The sequence below is a fragment of the Cervus elaphus genome, chromosome 11 (genome assembly GCF_910594005.1).
Source record: "Cervus elaphus chromosome 11, mCerEla1.1, whole genome shotgun sequence".
NCBI classification, from domain to species: Eukaryota; Metazoa; Chordata; class Mammalia; order Artiodactyla; family Cervidae; genus Cervus; species Cervus elaphus.
The window spans coordinates 78,853,108-78,876,111 of NC_057825.1; the positions used below are offsets into that span (position 1 = coordinate 78,853,108).

The following is a 23,004-nucleotide window of genomic DNA, read 5'->3' on the forward strand; positions in this document are numbered from 1 at the left end:
AGAACAGCATCGAAACATGTATATTATCTATAGTGAAACAAATCACCAGCCCAGGTTGGATGCATGAGACAAGTGCTTGGGCCTGGTGCACTGGGAAGACCCAGAGGGATTGGGTAGAGAGGGAGGTGGGAGAGGGGATCGGGATGGGGAATACATGTAAATCCATGGCTGATTCATGTCAATGTATGACAAGACCCACTGCGGTATTGTAAAGTGATTAGCCTCCAACTAATAAAAATAAATGAAAAAAAAAAAAAAAGAATTAATAATCAGTACTATGTGGAAGGAAAAGTTCCAATGTAAAAACTGCAGATGGTTCCAGAACTGGATAAATATCTCTACTGAAGAGCCTGTAACAAAGCTGATCTGAAATTCACTTTAGATACAAAGAAATAATGAAGGATAATTAGAAAAGGACAGTTTACAAAAATATATTCCTGGGGATAGGGGCTACAGCTATTTAACTGTGTTTGTATTTCATGAAACTGAAACAAGTAGATGCTAAGTAACTGATGTGTCATATAAAATATCATTTAATGCCAAATTAAAAACAGAGCCGTCTTTAAACTTCTCTATAAATTTTTCTTTACTAAAATACCTTAGTAAATAAACAATGGGAGAAAACACTTTAATTTTTCCTCAAAACAAGATTAAAATGTATTATTGTTTTAGCATAATAACATTTTTTAAAGATTGTAGGCTAATGTAAACTATATAAATTTTTTAAAATGCTGTGAGTAATGATCAAATACTATGTCACTTTCTCTTATAGGATTTAATATAGAGCCAGAAGCGGAGGATACACATATCAAGTATAGAAGAGAAACTTGTTCTTCTCTCATTACGTACAGTTTACCTTCTCTGTAAAGCCCATATACATTAATACTCCAGAATCCTCTTATAAAAATCTATTTACAACCAAACAAATTTTCCCCCCCTGGCGTGATCTTGACAGTCTTCAAAGTTGGTTCTCAAAAAATAAAAAACCCACTTATAACAACCAGAGTGGTTTTAATCAAGTCTTTTGTCAAACAGAGGCGCCTTATCCCATACCACTGACATATTTATCTAATGGTGGTTAGTAAGACAAATGTATTAATGGTATGCTATCTAACTTTCTACAATTAACACAAAGCCCCGGGAGTGCTGGAGGGCGGGAGGTATAAGAATGTAAATCAGAAAGCCAGGCAGAATGAATGCCTCTCCCTTGAAGTTTCACACCAGGGTCCCTGAGCACTTCTTTCTGTGGCCTTCCATTCTCCACTCTCTAACCAGTCCAAACATTTACTCCCTTTTTTCAGTCCGTCACCCGGAAGCTGTCTTAGTTTCTTAAAGGGCTTCACGAGAAGGAAATGGCAACCCACTCCAATATTCTTGCCTGGAAAACCCCATGGAGCCTGGCGGGTTCCAGTCCACAGCTGAGCGACTTAGTCGCTATCTCCGAGGAGAAAGTGATAAGGGATGAAACTTCCAGCACTGACAACTGTGAATATAACATCAATCTCCACTGAATTTTATCTCTTTCCAGCTTATCTCAGCTGTAGTCTTTACTCCATCTAACACTAACAGCTTTTAAATCTGCTTTTAACATCCCTTCTCAAACTCCCAGGAAACCTGCCACAATTACCACTACCCCTCCCCCACCAACATCATCTTCCTCTTTGCTGCCTTTCTGTTCTCAACATATTTTTCTGCTCAAGTCTATAACATCTTAAAAAAATTAAAATTAAAACTGGCCTTTGATTTAGCATCCTTCTGGTGACTACCCTCTTCCTTTCTCAGGCAAATTTTTTGAAAAGAGTAGCTGGCTATAGCTGCAGCTCTTGATTCCACAATTCTCTTCAATTCTTATTTCTCAAATAGTGCAATTAGATTTGTAATCCTATCACTCCACTAAAATTCCTTTTGGAGAGGTTTCTAATATTTTCAGAAATATCAAATACAATGGTCACCTCTCAGTCTTTGTTTTACTTGACCTCTTTGTAGCAGCTGGCAACATGAATCACTCTTTCTTTGCTATGCTGAAATACTGGAGCTCCCTAAAGAACTACCCTGAGCTACTTTCTTTTTTACATCCTCTTTCTATGACGTCAACATAGAAATGTTCATCCATAAGCTGAACATTCCCAAATTTATATCTATCTATATCTATCTATAAACCATATATATGTACCTTAAATTCAACATTCAGAAACTGAATTCATAATCTTCCTTCCAAATCTGCTCCTCACATTCTAGTTAACTATCTAATTACTTACTAAAAATCTAGGAGTTATGTAAAACTCCTCTGATTAATCATTTGCACTGACATATTACAGTAGAGGTAAGGTGATGAGTCTCTTCTTTTCCTGTTGCCAAATGGGGATAATTATGCCTGTTTGTTAGGGGAAGCATACTGACTGAAACCGCCCACCCTGGCCAGGCACCATAGTAACCATTTGCATGAGTTAGTTGTTTTACCACAGGTGGTCCTGGTAAGGAACAGGGACTAATTAGCCACCACCAACAGGGAGCGTTCAGGAAAGGTTAACAAGTGACACCGCATGTCCAACTACCTCCCAGAATCCTTCTCAATGGCATCCATCTTGGCTGAACAAGGCACGCACCACCAAGACGGACTCTTGAGTCAAAATGATTGGCTAAAGACAACCCGGAACTAACCCCATCACCATAAAACCCAAGACTGTGAGCCATGTGGCAGAGCCAACTCTTCTGGGTTCCCTTATCCTACTGTTCTCTGCCAGGGTGCCCTTTCCCAATAAAATCTCTTGCTTTGTCAGCATGTGAGTCTCCTCAGACAATTCATTTCTGAGTGTTAGACAAGAGCCCACTTACGGGCCCTGGAAGGGCTCCCCTTCTTGCAACATGGTCCATCTACTCTACCAAGAAATCAGTGAGACATATGAAATGATGTGTTTGATTGTTCAATTATGTGAAAGAATTAAAAATTCCATCTGGGTGGTTCGAAGAAGAGAAAGGTCACACGACATCTGCTCCAAACTCAGACAACAAGGTCCTGATGACTGTTTATTCCAATCTGTGAAAATTCCCAAAGTCTGGAATTTGAAATTTCCATTGGACTGGGGTTGGCGATAAATTTCAGAGTTTAAATTAAATTCTTCAAGACTTTACTGACTAATGACCACAGAAGGCTTAGCATGAAGCTATATGAACTATAATGGCTTAAATAATTTCTGTAATGATAAGAGGGTTCATTTTAACAGTATAAGTGCCTATCTGCTATATTCAACATACACTGTAAAGTCTATGGGAAACAGATGATTCTGTTTGTGATCTAAGTAAATTTGTTATGCAGTTGGAAGACATTAAATTCACACAAACACTATGATACAAAAGCCAGTAAGTACAATTAGTGGCATTACACAAAAATTCCCAATTTAAAATAATAAACTTTCAGAATTTATTGGGAATAAAGAAAAAGGAAATGGAAAATAAACTCTAGTCATATGTAACCCCAAAGAGAAACTATAGTTTTATAGTCCCAATCTTAATGTCATTGATAAAATACATTTAATTTATTATTTCAAAGAAAATGTTGTGAAAAGCAAAATTCTCCCTACTTCACCACACACTTAATTACCTTTACTTGGGACTGATTTTTTCACCGAGGCTACATGATCTTCAGAGATTGCAAGACGCCTCAAAACATCAGCCAAAGCTGCCTTTAGCACTGTGATTTCATCTTCTTGCTGTTGAACTCGTAACTCAAGGGCCGAGAGGCGATCCTGAACATCAGAAGTACTTGTGGCAGAAATACTATCATCTATAAAAAAAAAAAGGAAATATGGAATATTTTTAAAGGAAACTGCTTAAGAAACAATTTAATGACGTATAAGAAAATGTATACCATTTAAAAACAGAAAAAAAATTAAAAAAAATAAAATAAAAAAAAAAAAAGAAAATGTATACCAGATAAGTCTTATAAAAGATGAGAAAAACTGAAAATCATTTTTACACAGATTAACTTCTGTAAAGATTTTCATAGCTACTTGAACTAATTTAAAACAAGAGTTAATATAGCTGATGTGTAATTAAAACTACGAAAATTTTCCCATGGTCAAGTTTTTTGTTTATTATACCACCACCTTAATAACTTTTTCACCAAAATGTTCCCTAAATATAGCACTTTGTAGACATCTGGAAACCTGCATAACTGCAAACTAGTCAAAGCATCCTTCGTACTTATTATATCATTATCATAATTATCTATGAAAATAAGGAGTTCAAATCACTTCAGTTTTGCTTTTTGTATCAAATTGGGAACCTCTCACCTTCAGCATCAATGACCAGAAAGCATTCTTTCTTCTGTCTTATTATACTCCCAACCTCCTCCCCCAAGCACTGCTACATAATTAGTAACATACTTTTTGCTGCTCTTTCCCTCCAATGCCTCAAACTCTTAAAAAAAAAAAAAAAGGTATGGTTTCTATAAAGCACATAGCTAATATCTCCCTTAGGTATGCAACAACAACAACAACAAAATAATGTTCAGCTGTAACACAGCAATTACCAACCACTTCCAAAGCTGTGTAACAATTCACTATAACCAGAAAAATTCATGGAGGAAATGAGGTCCGCACAGCTGATGGGTCTGACCTGAGTGGTGTACACTAGGTGAGCCACTCTCTAGTTGCAGCACATGTTAAGCCACAGTGTGCCATTTTTCTCATACTGAGATAATGTGCCCGACATCTTCCGCAGACAATTTAACTCAAAGTCTGAGTTAAAAACAGCAACAACGGGGGCTTCCCTGGCGGCTCAGTGATAAAGAATCCACCTACCAATGTAGGAGACATTGGTTCAATTCCTGATCCAGGAAGACCCCACATATCGTGGAGGAACTAAGCCTTTGTGCCATAACTACTAAGCCTGAGGTCTAGAGCCCATGAGCCACAACTACTGAAGTCTGTGTGCCCTACAGCCTGTGCTCTGCAACAAGAGAAGCCACCACGATGAGAAGCCTGCACACAACTGGAGAGCAGCCCTACTCGCCACAGCTAGAGAAAAGCCCCTGCATCAACAAAGACCCAGCACAGCCATATATTAACTAAAAAACAGCAACAATAACAAAACCATCAGCATTTAAAAACCAAAGTTATCACCATTCATCACAGAGTAGCAAACACACTCATTTAAGATCCTATGTGCCTACAGACATCTCAGGCATACATATGTACTCTCTTCTGTCTTTAGAGGTATTTCAGTGACAATCGTTGAGAAGTACTGCAATGAAAGGAAAAGCTGGGTTTTACCTTCAATTTCGACTTTGAATTCTAGTTCCGTAGTTAATAAGTTGTGTAATCTTAGGCAAGTTATTTTATCTCTTTGAGCCTCAGTTCGTCTTTAAATGATTGTTTTGTGGAAGGTATCCAGGACGTGTCTGACATTCAATAAATGTTTAACATACAACAGCAAAGTACAAAAGGTAAAATTTGAGAGCTTTAGGCCCATGTACTACATAAAAGAAAGATCTGTCAAACTTTGAGATGCTTAAGGAAAGAAAAATTCAGCTTCTCATTTTAGAAATTTTTATATTTGAAGTCTTTTTCATTTCCAGAGTGGTCTAGCTGAATTCTGGGCTTCCCAGGTGGCTCAGTGGTAGAGAATCTGCCTGCTAATGCAGGAGACATGGGTTTGATCTCTGGGTCAGGAGGATTCCCCTGGAGTAGGAAATGGCAATCTACTCCAGTATTCTTGCCTGGAAAATTCCATGGACAGAGAAGTCTGGTGGGGTACAGTCCATGGGGTTGCAAAGAGTCAGACATGACTGAGCACGCACGCTATACACTACCTGTATTCTAACTGATCCATCCTCTGTGTCACACTATGGTTATTATATTAACATTTGTCTCTCCAGAATACTCTCCTATTTTCCTTCTTCTGGTAGCAGAAAAACAGCTCTTTTGTGGAACTCTACTGGTTTTTGAGGTTCCATTAGGGCTGTGGATCTATGATGCCTCATTTTCACCTATAACACCCTGCACTACTAAGGTGATGTATATGAAGTGGCTTTTTTAGATGGTTAAAATATGTCTATTGGTAATTTCATAATGTTCAATCGAACACTACCACAGAAATGGTTATGGGTATGGGTTAGGCCAAAAGGGGTCCTCCCAAAAAAGAGAGAAAGCAGAGGGAGGGAGGGAGGTGTAGCTCATCGTTCTTGGTTTGTCAACTGTTAAGGACATACAGACCTAGGGCTGTCGATGATAGAGAGTCTTATCTGTCCTAAGTTCCAGTTCTAGTCTCTGAAGCCTGGACCATCAATTCTGAGAGTTACTCTAATATTTCTTTTAGCTACCTATGTAACCCGACAAAGTCTCTTTCAAAAGCCACCACCTATAAGCCAAAAGTCCTGATTAAGTCAGGAAATTATACAGATACACCTTTCTAAACTTTTCTCAAATTATGGAAGATGGGTTATGTATCAAAGTTATAATCACAGGTAAAATATTTATGTGATTTTTTATAAACACATGATCTTAATTCTTTTGGGAAGGCAGCAAAGTCTAGTGGAAAGATTACCAGACTATAATGCCAAAGATATAGTCTTGGGTTTTAGTACCGACATGGTAACTAGCTTTTACTTTTGGTAAATTACCTAACTTTTATAGACTTTGATTTAAAAAAAAAAAAAGACTGTGAAACTTGGACAGTCACATGAATGGTGGTTCAGCTTGTAAAAATCCTACCACGACCTGCTAGATACTGTGATTAAGACAAGGACAATATTTCAAAGGACACTACAAGCATAACGTTAACTATTAACAACGTCCTGGATTTATACAGGACCTTTCATATTTATTACCTCCTCTCCCTCCTCAGTCTATCTGTATTTTATACTTGAGGAAACAGCTTGAGAAATAGCTTGCCCAAGGTCACCAAACTAGTCTTGATATATGAGATTCAAAGGACTTGACTCACAGTTTTACGTGCATTTTACTTTCATGTTGCATCTTAATAATCACGGGAGGATCAAATAAATATCTTCTTTCACAAAGCCAAACAGGGTTTAAACTATGACGTGATATAAGCAGATTTATGTTCTAAAAAGGTTATTCTGGCTGCTGTGAGAGAATGGATTGGAACAGGATAAGGGTAAACATAAGGAGACCAAGCATGAGGCTAATGCAGTAACCCGTGTGAAAGGTGAAGGTGGTCTAGGCTAGGGGTAAGGTGTTCATGCATCTCGATTTGTCCAGGACAAACATGTCTGCTATCTCAGCAAAAATATTATCATAACACTTCTTCTTTCTCTCTAAAGTTTCCAGTTTGAATGATCAATTATAGGGTCACTCAAGACAAAGCAGCAGCAACAGAGATGCAAAGCTGTGTAGGAGTTGATCTCTATGGTTCCTTATAGCCCTAAAATCCTGTAACATCCTCCTAATATTTTGGCCTTTTTCACCTTTTCAGGAGCAATAAAAGCTGTGGTTGAACTGTGCATAAATTCCAGTGTTACACTGCCTGAATAAATCTGTTTACGACTTACCAGCTCTGACTGGCTTCTTCATGCAATTTTTTCATGATAGTACTTATCTCCAGTTTGAGATTATTAAATGAAATAATGTACAGCACTGCCATACACCAAGGGTCCAATAAGTTACTATTCTGTGTGGGCATGTTCTTTACTACACTGTTTTTATTATTGCTACAAAGCTGGAAATGATCTAAAGTCCCTGGATGGGGTTAATAAGCTATGATAATACATTCACATCATAGAAAGCCATACAATTAAAAATAGTAAAACAGGTGGACTTCTGCAGTGGCACAGTGGATAAGAACCCGCCTGCCAATTCAGGGGACCCGGGTTCGATCCCTGGTCCAGGAAGATTCCACATGCCACAGAGCAACTAAGCCCATGTGCCACAACTACTGAGTCATGCTCTAAACCCATGAGTCACAACTGCTGAGCCCACATGCTGCAATTATTGAAGCTCATGCACCCAGAGCCTGAGTTCCGCAACAAGGGACTCCACTGCAATGAGAAGCCCATGCACTGCAACGAAGAGAAGCCCCTGCTTGCTGCAACCAGAGAAAGCCCGCACACAGCAATGAAGACCCAGTGCAGCCAAAAATAAATAAAATTATTTTTTTTAATAAATAAATAAATAAATAACATAAAAATAATAAGACAGGTATATAAACTAGAAATTTGAAAGTCCCACAAGACAACTCAAGTGGAGTACGCAAGTCAGGGAATAACATGTACTGAATAATTTATTGAAACACACACACATGCACCAAAACATACTTCTAAAAAGTAAACAAAAAACTTCGTATTTACATATGTATATAATGCACAAGAGGAAAAATCTAGAAGCATACACATCAAACTAGTAATTGGGTTACTTCCAACTAGGAGAATGAGGTCAGGACAGGATAAAGGGAAATTTTTGCTTTTTAGTATATTTTTAGTATAAGTATTTCTACATTATTTGAATTTCACAGTAACAATGTTATTTAAACTTATATTTAAGCTAAAATATACTGCTTCTGAAGTTTGATTTCTTAAAGCAAGTTTCCTCTAAGCACAGTATTCCAATTTATAAAGGAACATATTAGAGCATAACGCAATGAACTTAAATTTGCACTCACTGATTACAAAAGCTAGAACAGAGACTATCTTAAAGATCAACAGTCCCTCTTGCCATTTTATAGATAAGTAACGGACACGACTGAGTGCACACGCGCGCGCGCGCACACACACACACACACACACACTAAGACTATGAAATTAGAAGAGTTACTCGTGGGCATACAGCAAACTGGGGTCAGAGCTCCTTCCTCAGATGACTCCAAAGAACCCATCACGCTCCCTCTTTACATTTTCAAAAGTTATTTTTTCCTTCAATCTCTAATATACCACATGCACATTCACAATGAATTTTTAAAGAATACATCTGTTGAGTAAATAGAATATACCCATTTCCAGAGGCATATTCCACTCACCTTTCTTAATCCAAGTATGCTAATTCCTTTTCCTTTTACTATGGTAGTCTCCTATTTCTTTGCTCCTTTCAAAGTATTAATAGTTTCTAGCCTTGAGGGTTAAAATATGAACTACAAATAAATTCCCAAGGGTTCGTAAACTCATTAAGGGGAAATAAAGAAAAGAGAAAGAAGGTTCATAAACCTCTTTTCCATCAGTCTAATGTACTTATTGGCATTAAGTTAGTCTCTTTTATTAGAAATGTGAGGTAAATGTTAATATCCAATATTTCAGTTTTAAAACTACAATGGTAACTGCTTATTATGCTTTTACTACAGTGAATCATAGTTAACCTGTCTTCTGAATTGTCAAGAAATACGTGTTACCTTTGCCAAGACAAATATATGGTATTCTATTCTAAGTATCCAAAAGTTGGCAAGCCAGCGTCATATCAGAACGAGGCATGCCTATACATTCTAGCATCTTTTGAATGTTAATCATTTTATGTAAATCTTTCTAAAATGGAACACTCAACTTTCCTGTTTTCCTAATAAGGGCATATATTTATAATGTAGCCATTTCTAGATGACTCAGTTTTCACTGAAAATATTAATTACTTTGTGCTGCAAGCACTGATAAAATGATGCCCTGGAAGCTATTCTTTTTCTAATTAAATAATTAAAGTACTACATTTCAAACTTGTAATCTTTCTTCATACCTTTTCTTCTTCTTTCTTTGCACTTAGTATTAACAATAATGTATGTATAAGCACATACGTTATATACATATGATGCTTACAATTTTAACACAGAGGAAGAAAATGGACACAGCTTTAGGCCTAATGTTTGTATCACTGGAGTCCCACAGGAAAAGGAGAAAAAGATTGTAGGTGAAAAAAAAAAACACGTGAAGAAATAACGGCAGAACTTCCCAAGTTAAGGTAAAATTCACAAATTCATTAAAATTCAGTACATTTAAGTACCTCTCCTCACCACACATGAATGTCAAATCCAAGAAGTTTAAAGAATTAAAGGGAAAATCATAAAAACCCTTAGAAAAATGATAGAGAATATCTTCATATCCTGCAAGTAGAAAGGAGGTTCCTAAGCAAGGCAGAGTAAGCACCACCCATAAAAGCACACACTGAACCACCTTCGCCTTCAGCACGCATGTTCACTGAGAGACACAGTAAAGAGAAACGGCCATACACAAGGGAGGAAGGTAATTCTAACATTTACAAGTGATAAAGGATTAGGATCCTGAATAAAGAACTACAAATTGATAAGACAAACAATCCTATAGAAAAACTACTCGCAAAACCCTTGACTAAACACCTCATGGTAAAGGAAACATAAATAGCCAATGAACTCATGAAATGAGGCTCAAGCACCTCATTTATAATCTTGAAAAGGAAAATTAAAACCATATGAATTACTATTTTATGCTCACCAAACGGGCAAAAAATTTAAAGCGTGACAGTATCAAGTATATCAAGTACTCCCTAGGATAAAGAGCAATATGAATTCTCATATATTGCTGGTAGGCAGTAAACTGTTTCAAGACTTTGAGCTAAAAAACAAACAACAACAACAAAATATAACTTTGGCCTCATCTGGTAAAACTGAAGATGCACACATCCCATGACCCAGCAATTAGACTCCTGGGTGTACAGACCCTGACCTACAGCAGGGTTGGCAATCTTTTTCTGTGAGGGCCAGATACTATAAATATTCTAGGCCTTCAGACCACATAATCTCTATAATAACTACTCAAACCTACCTTTGTAACACAAAAACAGCCATAAATACGTAAATGATTGGGTGTGGCTATGTTCCAATAAAACTTTTTTTTTTTTTTTAAAAACTAAAACAGGTGGCCTGCCAGGCCAATCTCTGCTTGCTCATACACACACCAATAGAAACGTTCAATAATGTCCACAACAGCAAAGTTCACAACAGAAACAAACTGGAAACAATCATTAGCTGTAAAATGTATAAACAAACTGTGATACAAACACCCAAAAGAATACTAGTAAGTGGTAAAAATAAACTATGGCTACATGAAACATCATGTATAAATCTTAGGAATATAACAATGAGTATAAAAAGCAAGTCGGACTTTATATAAAGTTCAAAAAATACAAAAGTGATATGTTGTTTAGAATAAACCCATAAAGCAAGGGAATGATATATACAAAATTTATGACAATAGTTACTTCTGATAGTGTAGAGCAGGGGATAGTAAGGGAGGTGTCCACAGATAATAGAATATCTGTGTCATAAAGACAATTAAAACATATTGTGTTATACTTTTTTGAGGTGGAGGTTAGTTAGTGACTTCTGAGAGAGGAAGGGTAATGCGAATGACTAGACTACATAATTACTTTACTCATTTTGTTTTAGAACAATGAAACCAGTTTTTCAAATTAAATCCCCAAACAGATAAAAATGGAGTTTCACTTCCCAAATCCTGAAGTTTTGTGTCATAAAACCAACTAAACCTGTGGTTTTAATGATTGTTTTGAGGCCTAATGGTATGACCTAAGATTAGTTTGTTACCTATGAATTTGGGGGGGGGGGTGGCGGGAAGTCTGTCTCAAAAAGGTATATGAGATACAATACCATCCAAAAAACAAATATTAGAAACAAAAATTAAAAACCATTTCTGATCTCCCCTTCCTACAACTCTTAAGTTAAGAGACTGGTCAGACCTTAATGAGTAGAATGGTAGTGGTGAAGATCAGAGGAGCTTATATGGGTGAAAAACCATGAGAAATCATATAACACCATGCATCGTTTATAGTTTAAAAAAAACCAGTGAAGGCACTAGCCTAAATCACTACCAATGGTGAACTGATTAAATAAACGTCTATACTATGGTACCTCATGGAGCTCTTAAAAAGGATGGAATATATTTAAAACCATAAACTACAAAGTTTAGTAGGTTTAACAACATACTACAAAAGAGGGAAAAAACTGCAGGCAACATTTATAGTGTAGTTATATCCGTGTAGAACTGTATATCCACAAGCATACACACACATACAGTTGTATAGAAACTGGACGTATGTGTCTAGCAAGTGGGATTTTAGAAGATTCTGCTTCCTTATATTCTTATTTCATATGAATTTTCTGTGAAAAATTCTTCATGAACATAAAACTATTTTCTCAGTAAAGAAAAGCAAAGTTAATTTAGGCTGCAATGTAAACCTAATTAGTAATGCACTCAAATTTTGAATACAAATTTGGTTAATGTGTAGATTTTTATACACAGTAAATAAAAACATTTTTGTAAAAGTATGTCTCATGATGTTTAAAAGAAATATTCTCAGGCTAATGAGAGACACGAAAATATAATACATCCAAAGAAAAACTGGATGCCTTTAAATATCATTTCTTCAAAAAACAAAACAAAATCACAACTGATTTGTCACATTAGTAAATTCTCATCAGAAGGCATTTAGCAAAATAAGTGGTTTTTTGTTTTGTTCTAAAATGGAAATGGTTGTCTTCAAATATTGTCTTTTAAAGACAATATTTTAGTATTATATCAAAAAGTTATGCACTATCAATTCTATAACAGCTACAATTTACTTCAGAAATAAACCATAAGAAAATACACTAATAAAAACAGAGCTCATATGAACATATATTTATGCAGGAATTAATGTTTCCTATTTATCTTAATATTTTACTGCCAGAAGTCAAATTTTTCTCTCAAAGTTTTAAACAAGACATTGTTAAATTTGGATACTCTATTTCTTTAGTAAATGACAATATTAATTACCTCCAGTTCAGTTCAGTTCAGTCACTCAGTCATGTCCAGCTAGTAATAATATATGAAAATAAAGAGTATCTAATTTGTCTTCAATTGAGTAACAAATAATATTGACTTACATTTTCTATTTTAAAGAACTCATGTTTGTTTTTCTTATAAGATATTCTTACTAAAAAATCCCCCTAGTAGTATAAATTATAAGAGGAATTGTGTTAAAATAAAAGAAAATATAAAACCATTTTTGCCACAGCACTCTGAGCATGAAGGCTAGTTCCAGGGAAGGACTTTACTTCCTTCTATCACTAGGATTCATTCACAATCAGATAATTCTGCTTTTGATGTTTTTTTGGTTAGACTTCATAGAAGCAAAAGTCAAGCTTAATTACACAATTCTCATTTCCTATTATTTAAGAGACACGCTTTTTTTTTTTTAAACTATTTTCCAGTAAAAGCTGTTTTTATTTTTTCCCTCACGAACAATGTAATGACCATCTTTTGTGGGGACAGGGAAAACAAGCTGAACAAAGCCCATTCTGCCCTCACAACAGGAAAATATTTCCTTAAAGGGGGTACAATCTTAAGTCATTTATAAAAGTAGGTAACCAAATATTTATGCTATTACTGACACATATATTTAAAGGAAGCTGGGCGGAGGAGGGAGGAGGGAAGGAAGGGGCCTAAATTCATTCCCACATCCTCAGATTTCTTTTGTCACAAGTAGTAAAGTTTGTGACACATGTCTCCCAGAAAAGGAAAGATACGTTACCAGTGCAGAAGTTTGAAAGTGTAGAGGAAGCACATACTGAAGCGAGACCAGGCAGGCTGTCTTCCATTCTCGCCACCTACGTTACAAGCAACATAAACCAGTTCTGTCCACGTTTCCTGCTGCCTTCCCAGATAGTTCCAGAGCAAATCCCAGCTCTCTAAATCTCACGACATACTTTACATTCTGAGGAAATCCTCCCGGTCCAGATGGCCTACCACAAAGCACTTCTATGTTGGCACAAATAAAAACTTCTTAAGATAGTTCTTCTCTTGCCCCTTTGCTCTCTTATCTAAAGAAAAGTCTTCTACTTATTTATAAAGAGACAAAGAAACTGAAGGAGAGCAAACAGCACGCAGGCAAAAGGAGGGTAAAGAGACAGAAAACGTAGGCTGCTTTCGGGAGTGGCTAAATTCCAGGCGCACGCAGAAACACATGAATTAATGCACCACATGAATATTCACTACAGTTATTTGGTTGTCCTCAGGCACTATTTCTCTGATCATCTTTCAGTTGGTTTAGAGTAATGTACAACTGCTTCAAATACAGAATGCAGTTTCTGCCCTCTGAAACATAAAACATATTAGTTTCTATAATTAACAGAATTAAAGCCCTTCAAATGAGTACTTTTCTTTAGTAGGAAATAAACAATGTGTGTGCAAAGTGGCAAGCCCCATTTCCTTTTGCCTTTGTTTAAAATAAAATGAAATCCACATGAACTGTAAAGAAACTGAAAGAATGGTCACTTCATTAATTTAAAAAGCTTAAGTGTTAAAGACTAAGTTGGCTGATTTATTACAACCATTTCACTAGAGTAAGATAATGAATATGATTAACAATGAGAACAGTCATTTTTCTTAATTCACTAATTTTCCAAATTATTTTAAAATAATACAATTGCATGAGTATGTAACCTACAATAATTTACATCTGGTCAGACATTCCAATTTTAAACTACATATGCTTACAATACTACAAATATCTTTAGTCTCTCTTACAAAAGTATGTAAAAGCAGGTGAAAGTTAATGAATACAATATGTATTTATTCTTTTGATAACTAATTTAAAAAAAGTTAAAGAACAAATTCATGGAGTTAAGTGTCAAAACAAAACTACTGATGGATTATCTCTTCAATTTGTTGCTTTTAAACTTTTATTTGTAATTGAGAAAAGCAAATTTAAACCAACCCAAAGCAAAACAGAAATAACAGGACTACTATCAACACACACACAAAATACTGTGAAGCAGATAAAACCTAAACTACATTGAGATAAGGATCAACTAAAAGCAAAGCTGATAAAAGATGAATGAAGCAAAATGATCTAGATTAATATTTACAAAAGCCTTTACAGAAGATAGCAGGAACCACCAAGAGTGTTTCCTCAAGTGAGACTTGGGAAAATACTCCTCTACAGATTAACACCTGGTAGAGATTCATCAAAATACAGGAGCTCCTTGGAAGATTAACAGGAATTAAGTGGGCTGGGAGGTGTGCAATGTGTTTGAAATAAAGGACATTTAGGCGAGACCATGTAGAGTGAATAAAAGCAGACAGAGGGGAAACAGAATGATACAAAGGAAATGTAATGCCAGGCACAGACTAGGACAGAGTTCAAATTCTTGCTATTGATGGTGAGAAGCTCTGACGCAGACTGTGCTTTATTATGTCTCTCTTCAGTCAACAGACAAACTTAAGACTGCAGTTTTATAATTTAGGTCTTAATTACTCTTCTGCAAGGAGTCGGACATGACTGAGTGACTGAACTGAACTGAACTGAACTGAAAACAAACGTAGCCCTATTAAACGACGGCTCACAGACTCCTAAGATTATAGAACTGTCAAGAAGTTCTGCAACCTAGTGCTTTGTAAACCAATACATAACAAAAAGGCTCCTCATACACGATAGGACCTGAGGTTCTTTTCACCACCTCCCATTTGCAGACTGCTACTAATCTGTAGATTATATACCTTGGGCATTTCTTTCTTCTCAAATCAAAATCTGATTTCAGACCAGAAAGTATTTGGTTCCTAAATAGTCTAGCTTCTTTGCTTAAGCACTTCTTCCCTCTTTACTATTACAGTCAATCTTTCTAAAAGCCAATCCATACATTCAAGTATCTGAGTACTATGAGGTACAGAAATTATTCAAGATGCTGAGGTGGGGAATCCCTTTGGTCCAGTGGTTAGGACTCCGAGTTTTCATTGCCAAATGCCCTGTGTCTTGAGTAGCATCTCTTAAAGTCTGTCCTTTAATTTCTAGAAGGCAAAATTTTGCTAGTAAAATGCTTTTAATTTGGGCTTCCCAAGTGGCTCAGTGGCAAATAATTCACCTATAATGTAAGAGATGCGGGTTCGATCCCTGTGTTGGGAAGATAACCCATAGAAGGAAAGTGAAACCCACTCCAGTTCTGCCTGGGAAATCCCATGGACAGAGAAGCTTGGCGGGCTACAGTCCATGGGGTTGCAGAAGAGTCAGACCCAACTGAGCAACTAAACAACAACAAAGATACAATTTACACAGCTGTGCAAGTCGGTAGTACTCATTTGTGTCTTAATTTAGGTAGCATTATTTCTTTAAACACAGAACAAATTTTTAGATTTCTATAAAATACTTATTCATTCTACATTTTACTGAGTGACTAATTTGTCAGGTACCATATTAAATCCCAGGAACATAAACTCAAATTCTGCTCTTTCTGCTTTAAAAAGTAAAGACTTTTAAAGGCAAAAATTAAAAACAGATACTATAATAAGAACTCAAACTAAGAAAAAAATAGGAAAAAGAGAGGAGTTGGCAAACTTCTGTTTGTAGGGAAGAAGGGAAAATGGATCAACCTCACTGAATAGGGATATACAATTAAAATCATAAGCTTTTATTTCATAGCTATTAAATTTAAAAAAAGCTGTAAATTCTGGCAGCACCCAATATTGGCATCAGAACTTTTATACCCTTCTGAGGGAAAATGTACATTAATAAACTACTTGGGAGAATAAGCTAGCAAGGTTTACTAAATTTGAAGTACACTTACTCTACAAGCCAGCAATCCCACCCTCAAAAACAGGCCAAAGTGTGGAACAGACATTTCTCCAAAGAAGATATATAAATTGCTAATAAGTACATGAAAGAATGTGGAGAAATTAAAACCCTGTGCATTGTAAATGGAAATAAAAATCACATAACTGCTGTGCAAAACATCCTGGTGATTCCTCAGAAAAGTTAAACAGATCCAGCAATTCCACTTCTAAGGATATGTACCCAAAAGAATTGAAAGCAGGGACTCAAACAGACACATCAGTACTAATATTCACATCAGATTATTCACAAAGCCAAAAGGTGAAACCACCAAAATGACTAGCCACAGATGAATGGATAAACAAAATGTGGTATATACATATAATGGAATATTATTCAACCTTAAAAAGGAATAAAACTGTGACACAAGCTACAGCATGGCTTGTAATTATTATGCTAAGTAAAATAAGTCAGACACAAAAGGACAAATAGCGTATGACTGCATTTAAATGAGGTATACAGAGTAGGCAAATTCAGAGAGACAGAAAGCAGAACAGAGGTTACCATGGCTGGGAAAAGAGGGGTATGTGGCATTAGTATTTAATGAGTACAAAGTTCTGTCTAGAATGACAAAAATGTTCTGAAAATGGACAGTGGTAACAGTTATTCGACACTGTAAATTATATACCTAAAAATGGTTAAAATAGTTAATTTTATGTTATGCATATTTTATCATACAAAAACAATCTCACCACATTAAAAAAAAAATCACAATGTGACATCACTTCACATCTATTAGGATGGCTATAGTCAAAATGACAATTACTGTTGGTGAGGGTATGGAGAAACTGAACCTTCATACATTGGGCTGCTGGGAAGGAAAATGGTGCAGCCACTTTGGAAAAGAGTCTGGTAGTTCCTCAAAAAGTTAAACACAGAGTTACCACATGACCCAGCAATTCCCTCCTGGATATATACACAAGAGAAATGAAAAGGTATCTCCACACAAAAACTCGCACATGAATGTTCCTAGCAGCATTACTCATCAGAGCCAAAAAGTAAACAAAACCCAAATACCCACTGAATTACAAAGATATTCATTCACATGGTATAACCATGCAATGGAATATTATTCAGCCATAAAAAGAAATGAAGTACTGATATATGCTGTAACACAGATGAATCCTGAAAACATGCTAAGTTAAAAGAAGTCAGTCACATGTTGTATGATTCTATTTACACAAAATGTTCAGAATAGGCAAAGTGGACTAGTGGTTGCCTATAGACTATAGAAGATGGGGGAAATGGGGAGTGGCTGCTGAAAAACACGGAATCTTTTCTTAGGGTGATGAAAATGGTCTATAATTCATTGTAGTGAAGGTTATACAACCTTGGGAATGAATATACTAAAAACCACTGCATTGTATACTTTAAATGTATGGCATATGAATTATAGAGCAAAAAAGCTATCACCAAAACAACAACAAACCATTCAGTAAGCAACAAAAACTTTCATTTCATAATTTAAATTGTAAATTCCCTTTGAAAGTTTGTAGAGTTTCCATTTTCCGCAAATGACTGACTAGAGCCTCCTGGGGCATTACTGAGAATGTGAAAAGCACATAGGAATCAACTAAATAAGAGTACAATGAGGGGGGGGGAAAGAGAAAGAAGCTGGAATTGTAGGAACAACTACATCTTTTTCATAATGTAGGTTACAGCTGGCGTCGCTTAAAAGACTATTATGTCTGTTTACTAAGCTACCCAAAGATTAAGAAAAACATAATGGCGTTTGTAAACAAACATGTTACTCATTGTATCTAGATGTGTTTAGTGTGGATGTTTTTCATATACTGAAAGAGAGCTGGGCTAAGTAGGTCAAAATCTCTCACACAGTACTCTTGTAATAGGGACAGACTTCTTGTAAGCAAGGAGAGGAAAGATGACTGGCTGGCGTAAAATTTGCAATTTGTGACTGCTGACACTTAAGATCTTAAAAAACAGAAAAACGAAATGTTGAGATGATGAAACTTCAGCTCCTTTAAAGCACATCTTTACAAGTACAAATGGCTTCGCCTCTTTAGTCAGCAGAAGACTGAAAACTAAAATAAGTCTTACTGCTCTTACAGACAAAGTTTTAAAAATATGACAGCAAATAGTGGCCAAAGCGTTAGGACACAGGCAGTTTTATACTGGTTTACTTGTGAACTGCTACAAATGTTCTGAAAAGCAATCTAGTAATTGCTACTTAAATAACTAAAATGACACATATGTACTCTGATGCAACAATGTCTGTAGTATGTATAAACAGACCTAAAGGTCTATAAAAATGAGATCAGGTGAATGAAATATAGTATCTAAATATGGAATATTACACACTATGTATCAGTGTGGTATCAGTATACTATCAGTGATCGGTGGATAAGCGGAGAAAGTCACCAATAAGATGATGCATATCCACTGTATAGTGTATTTTACATCCTGTTTTTTGGAAGGAAAAAAAATAACGAAATCCATTTATACAGAACAAGGGTCAGCGAACTTTTACTGTGAAGGACCAGAAAGTAAATATGTTAGGTTTTGCAGGTCAGAAGATCTCTATTCTAGTCATCACACACTGCTCTTGCAGAACAAGCAGCCATAGACAGTATCTCTACAGATGGAATATGTTCCAGTAAAACTTCATTTATGAACACTGAAATTACTACTAGAATTTCATGTAACTTTCATGTGTCATGAAATATTATTCTTTTGATTTTTTTTAACCGTTTAAAAATATAAAAATTACTCCTGGCTAGGCTTCCCTGGTGGCTCAGACGGTGAAGAATCTGCTTGCAATGCTGAAGACCCAGGTTTGACCCCTAGGTCAGGAAGATACCCCGGAGAAGGGAATGGCAACCACTCCAGTATTCTTGTCTGGAAAACTGCATGTAGACGGAAGCCTGGCGGGCTACAGTCCATGGGGTTGCAAAGAGTCGGACACAACTGAGCAACTAACACACAACACAACGATGTACATACAGAGACTGCAGATTCGGTGCAAGAGCCATAGTTTGTCAATTTCTGATGTAGAATCAAACTAAATGAGCAAGTATATATTTATAATTTTAAAATATATAAAGCAATTTTAAAAGCATCTCTTCTTAAAGGATGGTAATCAGTTTTACTGACAAAGTAATTTTTATTAATAAGACTAAGAAACATCATAATCAAAGTAGATGGCATATTGATTGTATGACTCTATTTCTCCACGGCTACAGAGAGAGGAGAATAAGGAGAAAATAAGGTAACTTCAAAGTTTTTTTAGCCTCAAAGTAGAGAATTTGGCATTTCATGGTAGTACTTCTTGCTTCAAATAATTAAATCCTTGCTTATTTAAAGGGAGTGTTCTCAAGCTGGCAGAAATGATAAAGTTCTACCGTAAAGAACAGAAACACAGTATCTGAGGAAAAACAGGAGACTACTCAGTGAAGAGTTCTGTGACAGGATAAATATGTTCACATTTTCAAAAAAACTTTCCTAGGCGTCCCACAATAGAGCACATTTCTTAAAAAATCACCAACACTCAGTATTCAAAGGATTTGGTATTGTGAATAGGAAGTGACAGAAAGAGCTATTTTCCAAGCTTCTACCTCATATGCTCAATGCTCTATTAGGTCTGGGCTGTGTGTGGTCGCTCAGTCATGTCCGACTCTTTTTGACCCCATGGACTGTAGCCCACCAGGCTCCTCTGTCCATGGGGATTCTCCAGGCAACAATACTGGAGTAGGTTGCCATGCCCCCCTCCAGGGGATCTTCCCAACTCAGGGATACCACCCAGGTCTCCCACATTGCAGGCGGATTCTTTACCGTCTGAGCCACCAGAGAAGCCCATATTAAATCTATGGTAGGATACTGAAGTGATGTAAGAGATAGTCCTTACGCTCAGGGAATTTTCAAAGATGCAAAAATCCTAAAGAAAATATTAACAAACCAAATGCAATAATATATTAAAAGGATAATAAATCACAGTCAAGTTTAATTTATTGCGATCAATGAGATTTATCACATTAACAGAAAATAAGATCATGTTCAACAAACACATTTCATAAAATTTAACAACAATTCAAAACAAAAATGTAAAAATACTATGAATAGAAGGGAACATTCTTAAACTGATTAACTATGAATAGAAAAGAACATTCTTAATCTGATGAAAAGGCATTGTGGGAGATCATATTTTCTACATTTCTCCCTAGTTAGACACACACATACATACATACATTTATGTATTAAAAGCATGTACATACACCATCCCAGTGCTCATCTAACAATGTGATTGACAGATACTCCTTTAACCAAAAAGCAGGGTTAATAATTCCTCTTCTTGTATCTGGCTAGGGGCCTGTGACTGCTTAATCAGAGAATGAAAAAGTGATGCTTACATGACTTTTGAGATGAGGCTGTAAAAAGGAAACAGCTTCTACCTAGCCTTCTTTCTTTGGAAATGTTTGCCACCATGCAATGAGGAAGCTCATACTAACCCACTGGGAGAGACCACATGAAAGAACTCAGGTGGGAGCCCAGCGCCTGCATAAACAACCAGATATACAAGTAAATTAGCCTTCAGATGATTCCTTCCCACTACTTTGCACCTTGCAGCTAAGGCATGAGACAATATAGAGTGGAGACAGCCTTCCTTGGTAAGCCCTAATTCTAAATTCGTAATCCAAATCCATGTTTGAAATAAATGTCTGTTTTATACCTCTATGTTTTTAATTGGTTATGCAGCCATAGTAACCAGTTCAGTTCAGTCGCTCAGTCGTGTCCGACTCTTTGCGACCCCATGGACTGCAGCATGCCAGGTCCCCCAGTCCATCACCAACTCCCGGAGTTTACTCAAACTCATGTCCATTGAGTCAGTGATGCCATCCAACCTTCTCATCCTCTGTCAACCCCTTTTACTCCCGCCTTCAATCTTTCCCAGCATCAGGGTCTTTTCTAGTGAGTCAGTTCTTGCATCGGGTGGCCAAAGTATTGGAGTTTCAGTTTCAACATCAGTCCTTCCAATGAATATTCAGGACTGATTTCCTTTAGGATGGTTCTCCTTGCAGTCCAAGGGACTCTCAAGAGTCTTCTCCAACATCACAGTTCAAAAGCATCAATTCTTCAGCACTCAGCCTTATAGGCCAACTCTCACACCCATACATGACTACTGGAAAAACCATAGCTTTGACTAGACAGACCTTTGTTGGCAGAACATACATATACCAAACATGCATATACCAGAACATGCATACACCAAAACCCAAAGAACTACAACATCATATTTAATGTTGAAATACTTAAAGCCTTCCTTTTGAGACAGAGAACAAAAAAAAAAAAGAGAGAGAGAACAAGGATACCTACTTTCATTACTTTTATTCTGTACTGCAATTCTACTGAAGTAATAAGACAAGAGAAATAAAGATTAGAAAAGAAATAAAATTATCATTCACAGACAATACAATTAGGCATATAAAATCCTAAAAAAATCCTAATAATTTATTAGAATTAATAGCAAGTTTAGCAACATTGACAGATACAGATCAATATACAAAGCCAACTGTATTAGTACATCCTAGCAACAAACAGAAAAAGAAAAAAAAATTTAAGACATCTTTTACAGAAGTACTAAAAAATAATACCTAGGAATAAAAATTAATAAATGACATTCAAGAGCTCTATATAAAAAACTAGTAAATACTGTAGGAGAAGTTAAAGACCTAAGTAATCAGATAAATATACCACGTTCAAGGATTGAAGACTCAATGAAAATATGCCACTTTTAACCAAACTGACCCAGAAATGTAATGCAATACAGAAAAACACCAATAATCTGTGTGTGAACATCCTGCGTGTGCTCATGCACATGAAATTTGATAAGCTTACTCTAAAGTCTATATGGAAAAGCAAAGGGTCAAGAATTACTAACATCCTCTTGAAAAAAAGGAAGAGGGTAGGAGCACTTGTTTTATTAGATATCAAGACTTACTATGAAACTATAGTAATTAAGACATAGGCAAATGGATCCATGAAACTGAAAAGACACACTCATGCAGACCAAAGGCAGCACTTTAGAGATCAGAGGAAACAAGAATCATGCCAATAAATAATACTGGGTAACATGAATCTCCATATGTGGGAAAAAAGAAATGAAACTTTTCCCTCATCTCAAAACATATTTAAAATAGAAATTTCAGGTAGATTGTTGATTTAAATGTGAAAGATGAAACAATAAGCCTTTTAGAAGATACTTAAATAAGACATGAAAATCATCATTGATAAGTTAAAAGGTTGATAGTGAGATTAGTCTTAAAATTGAGAATGTCTAGTCATATAAAAATATCATTAAGAGTAAAAAGTGGGGGACTTCCTGAGTGGTCCAGTGGTTAAGAATCTGCCCTGCAGATGTAGGGTCAATCCCTGGTCGGGGAACTAAGATTCCCACATGCTGTGGAGCAACTGAGCCCACATG

The 23,004-nt window shown here is 36.2% G+C and overlaps 1 protein-coding gene across 4 annotated transcripts in view; it reads right to left on the reverse strand.

Moving 5' to 3' along the window:
* EML4 (EMAP like 4) overlaps positions 1 to 23,004 on the reverse strand; it is a 150,509-nt gene that overhangs the window by 81,975 nt on the left and 45,530 nt on the right. For 2 of the 4 annotated variants that reach the window (XM_043918158.1, XM_043918157.1), the window contains exon 2: positions 3,602 to 3,784. In XM_043918158.1, the coding sequence (XP_043774093.1) occupies positions 3,602 to 3,784 (183 nt within the window). Of the gene's footprint in view, positions 1 to 3,601; positions 3,785 to 13,496; positions 13,875 to 23,004 lie in introns of those variants that run through there. The other 2 variants (XM_043918156.1, XM_043918155.1) reach the window with 2 other exon arrangements.